Source organism: Rhinopithecus roxellana, chromosome 2 (genome assembly GCF_007565055.1).
Source record: "Rhinopithecus roxellana isolate Shanxi Qingling chromosome 2, ASM756505v1, whole genome shotgun sequence".
Classification (NCBI taxonomy): Eukaryota; Metazoa; Chordata; class Mammalia; order Primates; family Cercopithecidae; genus Rhinopithecus; species Rhinopithecus roxellana.
Window position 1 is genome coordinate 22,838,810 of NC_044550.1, and position 13,691 is coordinate 22,852,500.

At 38.6% G+C, this 13,691-nt stretch overlaps 1 protein-coding gene across 1 annotated transcript in view; it reads left to right on the forward strand.

Annotated features, from left to right (window-relative positions):
- The first annotated feature begins 2,552 nt into the window (after window positions 1-2,552).
- The window catches only part of ENPEP (glutamyl aminopeptidase), an 85,923-nt gene continuing 74,784 nt past the window's right edge, over window positions 2,553-13,691 (forward strand). Inside the window, exon 1 of the mRNA XM_010389087.2 lies at window positions 2,553-3,538. Within this exon, the coding sequence (XP_010387389.2) occupies window positions 2,895-3,538 (644 nt within the window). The 5' untranslated portion in view covers window positions 2,553-2,894. The remainder of the gene's footprint in view (window positions 3,539-13,691) is intronic.

Below are 13,691 nucleotides of genomic sequence, written 5' to 3' on the forward strand. Positions count from 1 at the left end.
GCTTGGACCTAATAAGTGGAATTGACCAGCAGTAGCCTTTTGAAATTATTTCTATCCAATGTAGATTCATTCAGTGTAAGATTACTCAATATCAACTATTTTATCTAGGAGAGTGCCTGTGATGGTGCACTGCTGGCTCTTCTACCTCCACTCATCTGGCTGTATTCGGTAACCCTAATACGCTGACCCTCACAAGATGTGGTGCCCGTCATTGAATGCAGTCAGCTCACACAAGTTGGTATAATAAGATAATGTGGCTAGAACTGGGCCGTGGACTCAAAACTTACACACACACACACACACATACACCCCATATGCGGTCTTAGGGCACTTTATTTCTTCTGGCAAAACAAAACAAAACAAAAAAATGCATTTAAATAGTATATTTCTTATGGTAGAATTCCAGGCAGAGTAGAAGAGCTATTTCATAGCAGGTGGCCATTCTTAATCTTCCTTAAGTGTAGCCAATGCAAAGGTCTATTATCTTCTCTGTACATAAGACCTGGTGATAAGATTGTTGTCTTTCCAAATAAGGTCAAGTTTAAGAGATTTCATATATGTTTGCCACATCTGAGATTTAAAAAAATACTTCCAGTTTAACATAATTTTATGTACATTCTTCCAAATACTTTTTGCTTTTCCTTTCACTATATTGAGGTAAATGTGAGCCACATTTTTGCCTTTCAATCCTAAGAAACATATCAAAATATTTGACCCATCAAACTTTTATTGAAATGTCAGATGATCTTTTTAATAAAAAGGGGTTTCAAGGGCTAAAATTCAGGAAGTTAATGTGCCAAATTTAAACATACTATGATCTCAAGAAGTTTAGGATTGCTTCAGAATGTAAAATTAATCAATACAAGATGGGTCTACAATTTAGAAAAGCATATCCCTTTTTCCTTTGGTTCTTTTTCTGTTACTACTATTTTGTGAGAAAAACAACAGAAATGTTACAGAGTAAAAAGGACCTGTTTGCTTTTAAAGTTTTGTTTGTTTGTTGAGTTTGTAATTTAGAACAGTTTGAAACAACGTTTCTCAGAGTGTGCTCTACGGAACATAAGGCCCTCAAAAGGTACCTCACCAGGAAAAGCTCTCTTGTCAACTAAATGGGGAAAGTACTCCATTGCGTTTCCTCTCTGGGAGTCTCATAATGTGTGTCACCATCTGGAGGCTCTGCAAGAATAGAGAGTAGTAAAAGATTTTTCACTTTAACCCAGCATTGTTTGCTTGGCAAGTAGATCTGTTAATATCCATGGATTGCATTTGGGGAAATACCAAATTTTTCATAGTTACTTAACCCTTGAATATGTATCCTTTAACGAATATTTAACGATTGCAGTAGAATGCAATCATTGATATATGGACTTTAATTTTTTTTAAATTTTATTTATTTATTTATTTATTTATTTATTTATTTATTTATTTAGATGGAGTCTCACTCTGTCACCCAGTCTGGAGTGCAGTGGCACGATCTCTGCTCACTGCAACCTCCACCTTCCAGGTTCAAGCGGTTCTCCTGCCTCAGCCTCCTGAGTACCTGGTACTACAGATGTGTAGCATCACGCCCGGCTAATTTTTGTATTTTTAGTAGAGACAGGGTTTCACCACATTGGCCAGGTTGGTCTCAAACTCCCGACCTCAGGTGATCCACCTGCCTCAGCCTCCCAAAGTGCTGAGATTACAGGCGTGAGCCACCACACCTGGCCAGATATATGGACTTTAGACTCAGACAACCTGGGTTCAGACCCCAGTTCTGCTATTTGCCACGCGTGTGACCTTGAGCAATAACTTAACCTCTCTAAATGTCAGTCCATAGCTAAGCTGTCAGTAAATATGAAGTTCGTTGCAATTTTTCTTTCTGATCTTGTCATTCAGAAATAAAATGATAGATTTGCATGGATGATGGATTTACCAACAGGTTAATTTTCACATCTGGAATCTACTTTAAACGTGCCCTACCTCATCAAAGTCTAAGGAAGTCAATCTCACTTGGAGGCACACTGCGGAGACAAGCAGGGCTTCTTCCTTGTCCCTCTGTCCTTTCAGACTTCTCCCCCTCTTGCTCTCTCTCTCTTCTTCTTAAGCTTTCCAGCTCCACTACTGCTTTAGCTAATTTCTTTGAGATCCCCCTCTCGCATTCATCCAGCACAGCTGAACTGATTTAGCGTTACCTGGCTGTGCTTTCCTAATCTAATTCCACAAATATTTACTGAGTACCTAGGTGGTCCTTGAATCACCCTGAGCACCCAGTTCCAGGATATGACTTCTCCAAAGGACAGATTTTGAATGTTTACATAATATGAGGGGGAAAAAATAAAAGAAAACATTTAGTGTCTTTGGCAAGCTATCTGATAAAATAGCTGAAATTCAAGAAGCCCTTTAGTTAGGAAGGAGAGATTGTGAACACAACAGGAAGAAGCCCCAGGCTGAGTGGCAAAGGTTGAGATTTTCTATCGTAAGCACACCTCTCCCAAACGCTTCCTCCCTGAAAGCTGCTGACGGAGCTTTGGCAAGGGCTCATCCTCCCCTTGGCTGATAAGCGAAGCCCTGTTTTATATTTAACTCGCTGCAGTGCAGGAGGGGTAGGGGTGGAGATGCGTCGTTTATAAGGGGAGCTCTGACAGTCTTCTCTCCAGCCCTCTTCCTCCCACTCGGCTCCTCTTACGGAGTCCTCATTCCACCCTCCTTGTTTCCGCATTCATCCTGAGTGGCTGGTGGGAACGTGAAAAGGGAGAGGAAAAGGCACAAGAAGCCAGAGAGAGAGGTGTGGGAAAAGCGAAAACAGGCTGCCAAATCAGGGGATTCCTTCCAATTTAAAAAGGAAGTCTGCTGACGTTAGTTAGTTAAATTTAACATCTTTTTATGTGTAACACTTGACTTCGGAAGCAAAAATGAACTTTGCGGAGAGAGAGGGCTCTAAGAGATACTGCATTCAAACGAAACACGTGGCCATTCTCTGTGCGGTGGTGGTGGGTGTAGGATTAATAGTGGGACTTGCTGTGGGCTTGACCAGATCGTGTGACTCCAGCGGGGATGGTGGGCCGGGCACTGCGCCGGCTCCTTCCCACCTGCCGTCTTCCACGGCCAGCCCCTCAGGTCCTCCTGCCCAGGACCAGGACATCTGCCCGGTCAGTGAGGATGAGAGCGGACAGTGGAAAAACTTTCGACTGCCGGACTTCGTCAACCCGGTCCACTACGACCTGCACGTGAAGCCCCTGTTGGAGGAGGACACCTACACGGGCACCGTGAGCATCTCCATCAATCTTAGCGCGCCCACCCGGTACCTGTGGCTGCACCTCCGGGAGACCAGGATCACCCGGCTCCCCGAGCTGAAGAGGCCCTCGGGGGACCAGGTGCAAGTCCGGAGATGTTTCGAGTACAAAAAGCAGGAGTACGTGGTGGTCGAGGCGGAGGAAGAGCTTACCCCCAGCAGTGGAGATAGCCTCTATCTCCTGACCATGGAGTTCGCCGGCTGGCTGAACGGCTCCCTCGTGGGGTTTTACAGAACCACCTACACGGAGAACGGACAAGTCAAGTAAATATTAATTTTTGTTTTACCTCCCTTAAGCTCACATATCTGCTTTCTGTTTCTTTTCCTTTCCTTTTCACTCTCCACTTTTAATTATTATGTTGGTCTGATCTTGATCTGCTCTTGGTTTCAATTCTGGCTGTCCATCTGGGAAGCCAAAATTGTTGCCCTGTTGTGTTTCCAAACCCTGTCATAAAACTTGAAAGTAGTGAACGAGCTTTGTGGAGTCAAAAGTTAGTGTAAGTCTTTTATTCCATCAGGAGAAATAATAATATACTGCACCCTATCTTGAAGATTTCCATACATTATCTCAGGTGTAAAAACTGCCTTTGGTAAATTTCACTAGTGATATTCCCATGCTTTGTAGCAATATCTATATAGCAATGTATGTGAACTTTTAAAGTGGTATTACACTAAATTTACGTGAAACATCAGTAAATTTCCGTTATTATTTTGTCCATTTTTTTTTTTTTTGTCCAATGTCTCTTTTTTGGAGAAGAGAGACATTGAAAAATCACATGTGATCCACAGAATTGTCTTTGTGTCTTCATCTGGAAAGGAAGACATGACTGCTTTTTTTTTTTTTTGTCTCCTATGGCCAGAACAATGCTTTGCACATAGGCTTTCAGGAAATACCCATTGAGTCCACACATCAGTGGCATAGATAAATTTTGGGGCTTGTTGCTTATCATGCAATATGCAAACGTAATGCTAAGTCTTTTACAACATAAAAGATATATTAAATAGTTAAATACATACAAATATTTGTATACAAATATCTATCTAAGTAGATAGATATTTATTCTACTTACCCACCTATTTAGCCTTTGTATCGATCAGTGGCTACTACCAGAGCTATGTTAAAGGCATAAACTCTCTCATTGAACTCCAAAAATCTTCCTTCACACTGTGGATGTAGCCCTTGTATCAGCGAGGAAGGCTACACTACACCTTGTGTTGTCTCCGGACTGCTTTGCTGGCTTAGATTCTGAAGAGGTAAATGATTAAGAAAGCTTCGTGTCATAGTTTAGAGATGTGAGTCTTGGGCCAGTCCACCCACAAATATCCCTTTTTCTTGTTGTTTTAAGCATCCTACAGAGCAAGCAAAATTTTTGGTCAAAATTCTTTCTATAGTTTGTCAGACAGACTCATGGACTAAAACAAAACATTTAAATATTCCTATATTCCTGTGTGGTAAACTGATAAATTGAGTAGAAGTGATAGTTTGAAGAAAATATCTGGAGGGGTCATGCTTATATAGATCCTATATCTTAATATTGCTAGCAATAAAACACTCTTACCATTTACATTTTTTTATGTTCATAAAAATTACATCATTGAAAGCATAAAAATTATCAAAAAGGATAATCAAAAGAATCTGTAAGTAATTTCACTGCCCAGTGGTAATCCCTGCTAGCATATTAATGTATATTCTAATGTTTTTCTAGGCAATCAAACCTTTAATTGCATTATATCTGTCTATCTATATGCCTTTTTTACTTAATGTCTTGGGAAGTTCCCCTTGTTCTTACATGTTTTCAAGAATCTGTTTTTTGTTTTTTATTGAGACAGGGTCTTGCTATGTTGCCCAGGCTGGTCTTGAACTCCTGGGCTCAAGCAATCCTCCTGCCTCTGCTTCTCAAAGTGCTGGGATTATAGGCACGAGCCACTGCACACAGCTAAGAATCTGATTTTAGAGATGTGAAATATTCCATTGCTTGAATTCATTGTAATTTTTTTTTTTTTTTTTTTTTTTTTTGAGACGGAGTCTTGCTCTGTCGCCCAGGCTGGAGTGCTGTGGCTGGATCTTGGCTCACTGCAAGCTCCGTCTCCCGGGTTCCCGCCATTCTCCTGCCTCAGCCTCCCCAGTAGCTGGGACTACAGGCGCCCGCCACCTCGCCCGGCTAGTTTTTTTTGTATTTTTTAGTAGAGAGGGGGTTTCACCAGGTTAGCCAGGATGGTCTCGATCTCCTGACCTCGTGATCCGCCCGCGCGGGGAGCGGTGGTTCATTGTAATTTTTTAAAACAAATTCTATTGTTGAGCATTTGAGTTGTTTCTAGTATTTTATTATTATAAACAAATCACGAAAGAACGTAGTTCTAAATACCTCTTTGTATGTGCATCTGTTTATTTCCTTAGGATATAGTCCTAAAAATAGAATTGCTGGGTCAAAGTGTACAAATATACCAAGATATTGTAATAGTTACTTTGTTTACTGATAACATAAATAATATACATTTATTGAAGAAAACTCAGAAAACAGAGAATAATTATAAGAAAAAATAAATTCATCCATAAATTCTTTACCCAAGTATAGCCATTGTTAACATTTAGGCAGAGACTCTTTTAGTACTTTTCTGGACATAGATAGCTGTGGCATAATTATATTATACATAGTATTGTGTAACATGCTTTTTCAATATAGCATCAATGCTTTAATACAGTCATTTGGTGTTCTTCCACAAACGATTTGATGGATACATTGTAGGCCATTGTATGAATACAATGTAGTTGATTCACTTTTCCATTAAATGTGGGTATTTAAGTTGCTCCTATTTTTTCACCTATAAGGATCTAGAAGAAGGCACATACTTATATTGACTATCCTTGTAAATAACTATTTATGAATATTTTCTAATATTTCTTTAAGAAAATTCCTAGAAGATGGGCCAATACTACCTGTGTATAAACACGTGTATGTCTGGGTATGTATGTGTACATGCATATACATATATAACATATATATGCATGAATATGTGTATGCATGTGTGTGTGTCTCCAAACTGACTTCCAAAAAATATGTCCCAAACTCCATTTCCACCAACAATGTATGAAAGCGCCTATTTCTCTAAGCCTTATTAATAATACAATGATTTTTAAAAAGTGTTTGCCACTGGTAGAAGGAAGGGCAATATTCTGAAGAATACCCACCTTAAAGGGATTCTAAAAATTCATTAAAGTGAAAGCGAGTCAAGATTTTTAAAATATTATTGCTAAAACTTTAAAACTGCTTCTTAGATCATAAAGACAAGAGAAATTTTATCTGAGTAAAACCATCAAAATATTTATAAAATAAATGAAATAAAATTTTACACATATTAGGAAGGCCAAAAATGGAAACTATGTAGTTTCCATTAATGTTTGTATTATGTACTTTATAAGTCTAAAAAAGCACTATATACACAAATACTCTCACTCTTTGAGTTAATTTACAGTACCAGTTAATTTTGCCATAAAATGTATACCACAGAGCTGCCCTTCTGAAGCTCAGTTGACTTAACTTTGATTGGAGAATGTGAAATGACGGCGAGATTGGTGAGGAAGGCTGATGCTCAGTTCAGCTCTCTCTGAGGATTGGTGTTCCCAAGTTTGTGTGTTTCATTGGGAGCAGTTGAAGCTCTCACATTACAAAAGATGCTGCCAGTTCTGTACTGCACACACATGGTTTTGGAACAGATCTGGCGTCAGCTCAATAACCTCATTTAGGCTAAATGGAATACTTTTTGTTTTCCTTGTCTGAAATATTTCAAGCATATGAGAAAAGTGCATCATGCTTTTTTTTTTTTCAAGCCTGTGAGTAATATTTTGGCAATGCAGCCTCTAGGAGTTCTCATCCACAGGCTCAATATAAGGGCCGCCAGAGGGAGTTCACCGGGGGCAGAGCCTTTCTTTCATACTATAAAGTGAGTTTCATCATATGTGACATTTGTATCATTTTAAACATCATCATAGTAATACATGTGAAGTACGGAGTCAAAAATTATATTTTCTGACCTTGATGTAAAATGTAGCTCCAGGATTGAGTATTAGCAGTTAGGGATATTAATGTGACAATCACAGTGCAAACTAAACAGGATTGCACTCAGCAGTCACCAAAATTACTTAATTTCTGCAAATACAATCAGGACTTTGAGCTTCACAAACTTCACAGCTACCTAAGATGCTTTCTCTCAAGATTGAGACATGGTGAAGAAAGGGGGCACAATTTAGAATTCCACATTGTCTTTCTGGGAACAGTTTTAGTGGGGCGTGGAAGGAGAAAGTTTGAGAAACATCCAGTCACTTTTCCTTTATTGATCTACCTCTTCCTACTCTCTAGTCTATTCTTTAGGGTCTGAGGAAATTCACTTGGAAGGATTGGAACCTTTGGAATGTTCCTCTGACCACACCCTCCTTCTTCCCATTTTCTCACCGTGTTATGTAGGATTTCCAGCTGTTCCCTTCCCTAAAAGAGTTTCCCTACACCCAAACTCCAAAGTATATATTTTCTTCTCTCCAAGATTTGGCTTTTCCTTGTAAGCATTTGAATTATGCTTACTTAGCATTTCCCAAAGTATGGACCGCAGAATTCCAGTTGCATGGGGATCTCAGTGGATATTACCAGAAAAATAGCAGGGGAGAGATTCTGTGGCTAAATCAGTTTGTGCAATAATACTAAATACACAATGATCTGTTTTGGATTTTGTTTTTTAATTATGGAACTTTTCAGAGACTTTTTTTTTTTTTAAAGAGATGAGGTCCAGGCTGGAGCAGATCTTCTGGCTTGAACTCATGAGTTCATGAGTTCAAGTGATCCTCCCACCTCACCTTTCTGAGTAGCTGGGATTATAGGGTTTTCAGAGATTTTTATATGATAATGTCCTCTATGTAATTTCCCAACTATCTGTGGCTATAGATTCTTCTGTGGGGTTCTTAAGAGTAGGGATATATGTCTCTCATTTACTGTTTGGCACACAGTGAGCACTCAAATATTGTTAAATGGAATATATGGAAATATTTTCATATAAGCTCTCACATGACTAGTATCCTCTGGCAAATGCTGGGACACATTGCATTACCACAGCTCCTTTCCCATAAACGAGCCCAACTTCCACCAAGAACATCTCTACATTCCCACTTAGGTAAAAACTTTCCCTTGGTTCCTTTTCTCCCTACCCTGTGGAAAGGAAGAGTTTATGTGTGTGTGTGTGTGTGTGTGTGTGTGTGTGTGTGTGTGTATTTGTACTTAGAAATGTAAATTCCATAGTTTAAAGGCAGAGAAACAGTGGAATTGACAGGAAGTACAACCAGAATTTTAAAGAGATCATTTCTAGTTTGGGCTTCCAAGGTGTTCTTCGTAGCACTAGTAGGATTTAAGCTGAATTTTGATGTTACGGTGGGAGTTCAGCAGCAGAGACCAGTGAGAAAGTAAAAGCAGGCATAAAGGAAAGGCACTAAGTCAGAAAAGCATAGTGGGGACAAGAAAATTAGTTTGTAGGGGAAGTTTATATGAAGAGGCTAGCTAGACATCACTGAGGAAAACCCATATGGAGGAAAAGGAAAAATAGCCATGATAGGCATTATGAAGGAGAAATTACCTGGTGACTTTTTGGATATGGATGGTGAAAGAAAGAGTTAACTCAACTATACACTTGGATACATGAAAGATATTGGAGCAATCCAGGAAAGAGAAGGTAAGAATCAGATAGGAAAAGTAATTTCAGGATAGAGAAGAGAGGGCACAATGGAGAAAATAGTTTGGAGGTAAAGTAGTCAAGATTTGCAGATTGATTGACTACGAGGAAGGGTGAGTTAAAGTTATGGGTCTAGGATACCCCAGCTAGCCTTCACCTCAGTTGATATTGGAAACAGGTGGGAAATAGCCACGTTAGAAGGGAAGGTCGTAAGTTCAGTGTCAGATGTGTTGATGGCTTGTCAGACATCTAGGAAGAGATGACTAGTAAGCACTTGCATATGTAAGTCTGAAGCACAAAGTTAGAGCTTATAATAAAGATTTAGGAGTTGAGTGGAAACATCGGTGAGATAATCATCATTAAGTGTGTGTGTGTGTGTGTGTGTGTGTAATGTATTCTTACATGCATGGATGTGTATGTATACTCAAGCACATGTAGTTTTGAACTTGAAATTTTTATTGTATGTCAGTTTGTTGATTACATTCTTAGATTGGTATGCTGAGCTATTATCCCATTGTCAATAAGAATGTCAATAAGGAATAGATTTTTGGTTGAGCAAGGTGGCTCATGCCTGTAATCCCAGCCCTTTGGGAGGCTGAGGTGGGTGGATCACCTGAGGTCAGGAGTTTGAGACCAGCCTGGCTAACATGGAGAAACCCCGTCTCTACTTAAAATACAAAAATTAGTGGGGGGTAGTGGCACATGCCTGTGATCCTAGCTACTCTGGAGGCTGAGGTAGGAGAATTGCTTGAACCCAGGAGGCGGAGGTTGCAGTGAGTCAAGATCGCGCCACTGCACGCTAGCCTGGGTGACAGAGTGAGACTCCATCTCAAACAAACAAACAAACAAACAAACAAACAAACAAACAAACAAACAAAGAATATATTTTCTTTTTGGTCTTGTTTACTTGTTGCAGGAGGCTAAGTAAACTTATTTTATTTTAGAAGCAAGAAAACAAAAAGAAATTTTACTTGACCTTGAATATCTTCTATATAGAAAAAAAGCAATTGGAAAATAAAGTTAAATAACTAACTGGATAATTCAAACCACCATAAAAATACACAGAAGTCTGAACAACCTAGAGGGGTTGTTTTTCACCAGTCTGCGCCTGTACATAATTCTGGAACCCTTTATTTAGTCTATATAGACTTCTAGCATTGTGAATACCTGTTCTGAATCAGAAGCTCTGTGTTTAAGGATTTCACCCAAAACTTGCTGTTTATTTTGCTGGTTCAGCTATAAAATTGCTCAACACAGCTGGAGAGTCTTCCCTGGAAGCAGTATACCAGATGATTTATGAGATAATTAGGTACCTTTCTTGGTTTTTGTTTTTAGAATCGATTCAGAGTGATCCAAGCCATAGTTTGTGCTATCGTCCCTTCTCCCTCAGTTTTCTCTAGAGTCACCTTGATCTGATCCACTCAGAGATGCCAGAGAAATGCTCTTCCCTTTTGGAAATGACTAAATTGCATAGACTATCATTTTATTGTTCTAGGTCTAGTAAGTGACCTATTAATGTGGCATAGGGGGGCCCTTGTGGGAAGGTGGTTTACTCCAACACATTTGCCTGGCGTGATAATTATTCAGGACATATCCACAAGTCACTCCTGAACATATTGTGCTATTAGTCAGCCTTTTTCTCTTAATTTGCAACACAAGTCATCTGATTTTAATTGCTGAATAAAACCTTCCCAAATAAGTTGTGACCTAGAATTGTTTTGTATTGTTATCTCTTATTCCTTGTTTTCAACTTTGCATACACTTAGAAAAATTTAGGGCCGACTGATGGAATTCAGGATATATAAAAAGGAGCTTTTGAGTTATTCTGAAGTTCATGAGAAAAAGAACAGGTTACCATTTTAAAAATGCTTATATTGCATATAGTGTATATACACCAAGTAATTTTGTTCCAGTATGTATTACAGTCAAATGAAAGAATTTGAAATATTTCAGATTGTGAAAGTGCTAGGTCACAGTTAGCATTCTAGATTTATAAGAAGTAGATTCTTATATTCTAGATTTATAAGATGTAGAATGAGGTATATCCTAACCGCATTATGTAATTTTTAAGGGAGTTTCAAATGTATTACTACATGTAATCTACCCCTTCTCCTTTCCCCACAATGCTGTGAAGAGGCCATACATGCTCTGGTGACCAGGTTTTACAGATGAGGACACTAAAAGTCTGGGGTTTTGTGACTTGGTCAAGATCCCACTTAAGTAGCTGAAGTGGATTAGAATGTAAGAATGTTTGCTCTTAGAAAAGGGTTTTCCCCATAAAATCATATTGGCTCTGAACTTTAAAAAAGAAAAAGAAAATAAACATTATATAGCTCTTCTGGTTGATGAATGTCACTGTATCTATATCTGGGTCACTGTGATTGAGTTAGACTTGCTGTGATTGACATTTGCTGAGAGGACCACTAAGCTGGACCAAACACACTGCACAGAGAAATCTCCCACACTGTTCTGTTCCATGTCCGTTGGCAAGCTCAGGAATACGCTAGTTTAGAAAGGTAGTTTTTGCCTACAATCAAGCAGAATATCTTTTAAAAAGAGAAGGTAAGAAAAGGATTGAAAATTATTTTCTTTCCTGGATTCTTAGGAATATATATGTGTGTGTGTGTGTGTGTGTGTATGTGTGTGTGTATATATATATATATATATATATATATTCATATTCTAGCATCCAGCCAAGAGTAAAATAGAGTATTTGAAAACTTACCCCATGGCTATAGCTTAGGAAAGTGTAATTCCACTCGCTCCTTCCTCTCACCTCCCACACACGAAGATGTGTGTGGTGCGCGCATGCACGCGCACACACTCACACACACTCATTTTCTCAAATTAGTTAGCTGGCCTATTTCTGAGGTGTGACTCAGCGGAGACATTCTTGCAAGGAGTGACTTTTACTTTTCCTCTGCCTCTGGAAGACATCAGAAGCCAGAAGAATTCAGAAGAAAAAGGCAGCTGACTAAACATGGGGTTGGAGCTTGGTGGATCTTACTATAAAACTTTCATACTCTGGGAAAATGTACAGGCTTTTTTAGAATCTGATATATTTGCAATTAACTACAATCTGCAAGGTGTTTAGAAACTTCAATTGACTAAACTGTTAATGTCACAAAACTAATCAATGATTATTCTTTTGCAGAATGAATTCTTAACTGAGACTTTTCTTGGATAACTTTATTGTGACATAATTTCAAACTCATAGGAAAAGTTATAAGAATGGTACTAGGAATTCCTAGAAATACTTAACCTAGATTCACCAATTGTTTACATTTTAGCCCATAACCCTTCCCCTTCCTTTCCAGAGCACATGGAAACATCCTCTCCCTTTATCCCTTAACATCAGAGCATATTTCTTAAATACAGGGGCATTCTCTAAAATAAGCATAGTGCAGTCGTCAAAATCAAGAAATTTAACATTGATACAATTATCTAATTCACAGTCTGTAATAAAATTTTTATCAACTAACCTAACGATGTCTTTTTAAATGATTTTTTTCCCAGTCCAGTACCCAGTCTGGAATGGTGCATTGCATTTAGTGTCATGCCCTTTTAGACTCCTTTAAACTTTAAACTAAAAGAAGTCCCTTAGTCCTTCTTTGTCTTTCTAAAGTTAGTATTTTTGAAGAATACAGACCAGCTATTTTGTAAATGTTTTAGCTTGTCTGATTTTCCTCATGATTTAAAAATGCAAGTTAAGCTTTTTTTTTTTTTTTTCTTTGACAGGACTATTACAGAAGTGATGTGTCTCTCTCAGGAATCACATTAGAGACACATGGTGCTTGTTTGAACTCTTATTAGTGATGCTTCCTTTGATAGCTTGCTTAAGGTAGTGTCCAGCAAACGTCTCCATTGTAAAGTTACAATGTTTCTCTTTAGGTAACTTTCAGGGTGTTTTTTTGAAACCTTGCAAATATCCCTTCCTCCCCAAACTTTCACCCCCTTGATTTGGCACCCACTGATGATTTTTTAAAATCAATTTTCCTTCAAATATTATTAGTAGACAATCTACTGGAAGGAAGAAATTTCCCTTGTCACCCATTTATTTATTCATTTTTAAAAGTCAGAGTAAAAACTCAGAGATTGTTAATTTATTCAATGAGTTATAATCCCATTGTTTATTTTGATGTTCCAATACTCCCATATTTGGCCAAAGGCAGTCAAATCATTGACTGTAATAAATCCTTGAATCAAAATAAAATGCATGCTCTTCTCATGATCTCTGATATTTTCCTGATCTGGCCTCTGCTGACCTCATGTCCAACTTATCTCTGGCTCCAGTCCATCTGGATCAGTGTTCTTTAGCCACACTGGACACCTTTCAATTCTTCAACCACATCAGGTTCTTTTTCATCTTAGGGACTTTGCACTAATGGTTCCTTCTACTTGAACATATTTCCCTGAATCTCCACTTGCCTGGCTTTTTCTTATTATTTAGATCTTGGCAAACCAAGAGATTGTGACTACTCTACCTAATGTTGTTGCTTACCAGTTTTCCTAGTCATTCTTTGTCTCTTCCAGTGTTTTATTTTCTATATAGCTAACATCACTCTCCTAGATTATTTATTTATTTGTGTATCTCGTCTAACACCCTGTAAGCCATCTGGAATGTAATCTATACACATAACCGCCCAGTCGGTTCACTGTGCCCGCTGCCTAGACAGAGCCGATTTATCAAGACAGGGGGAATTGA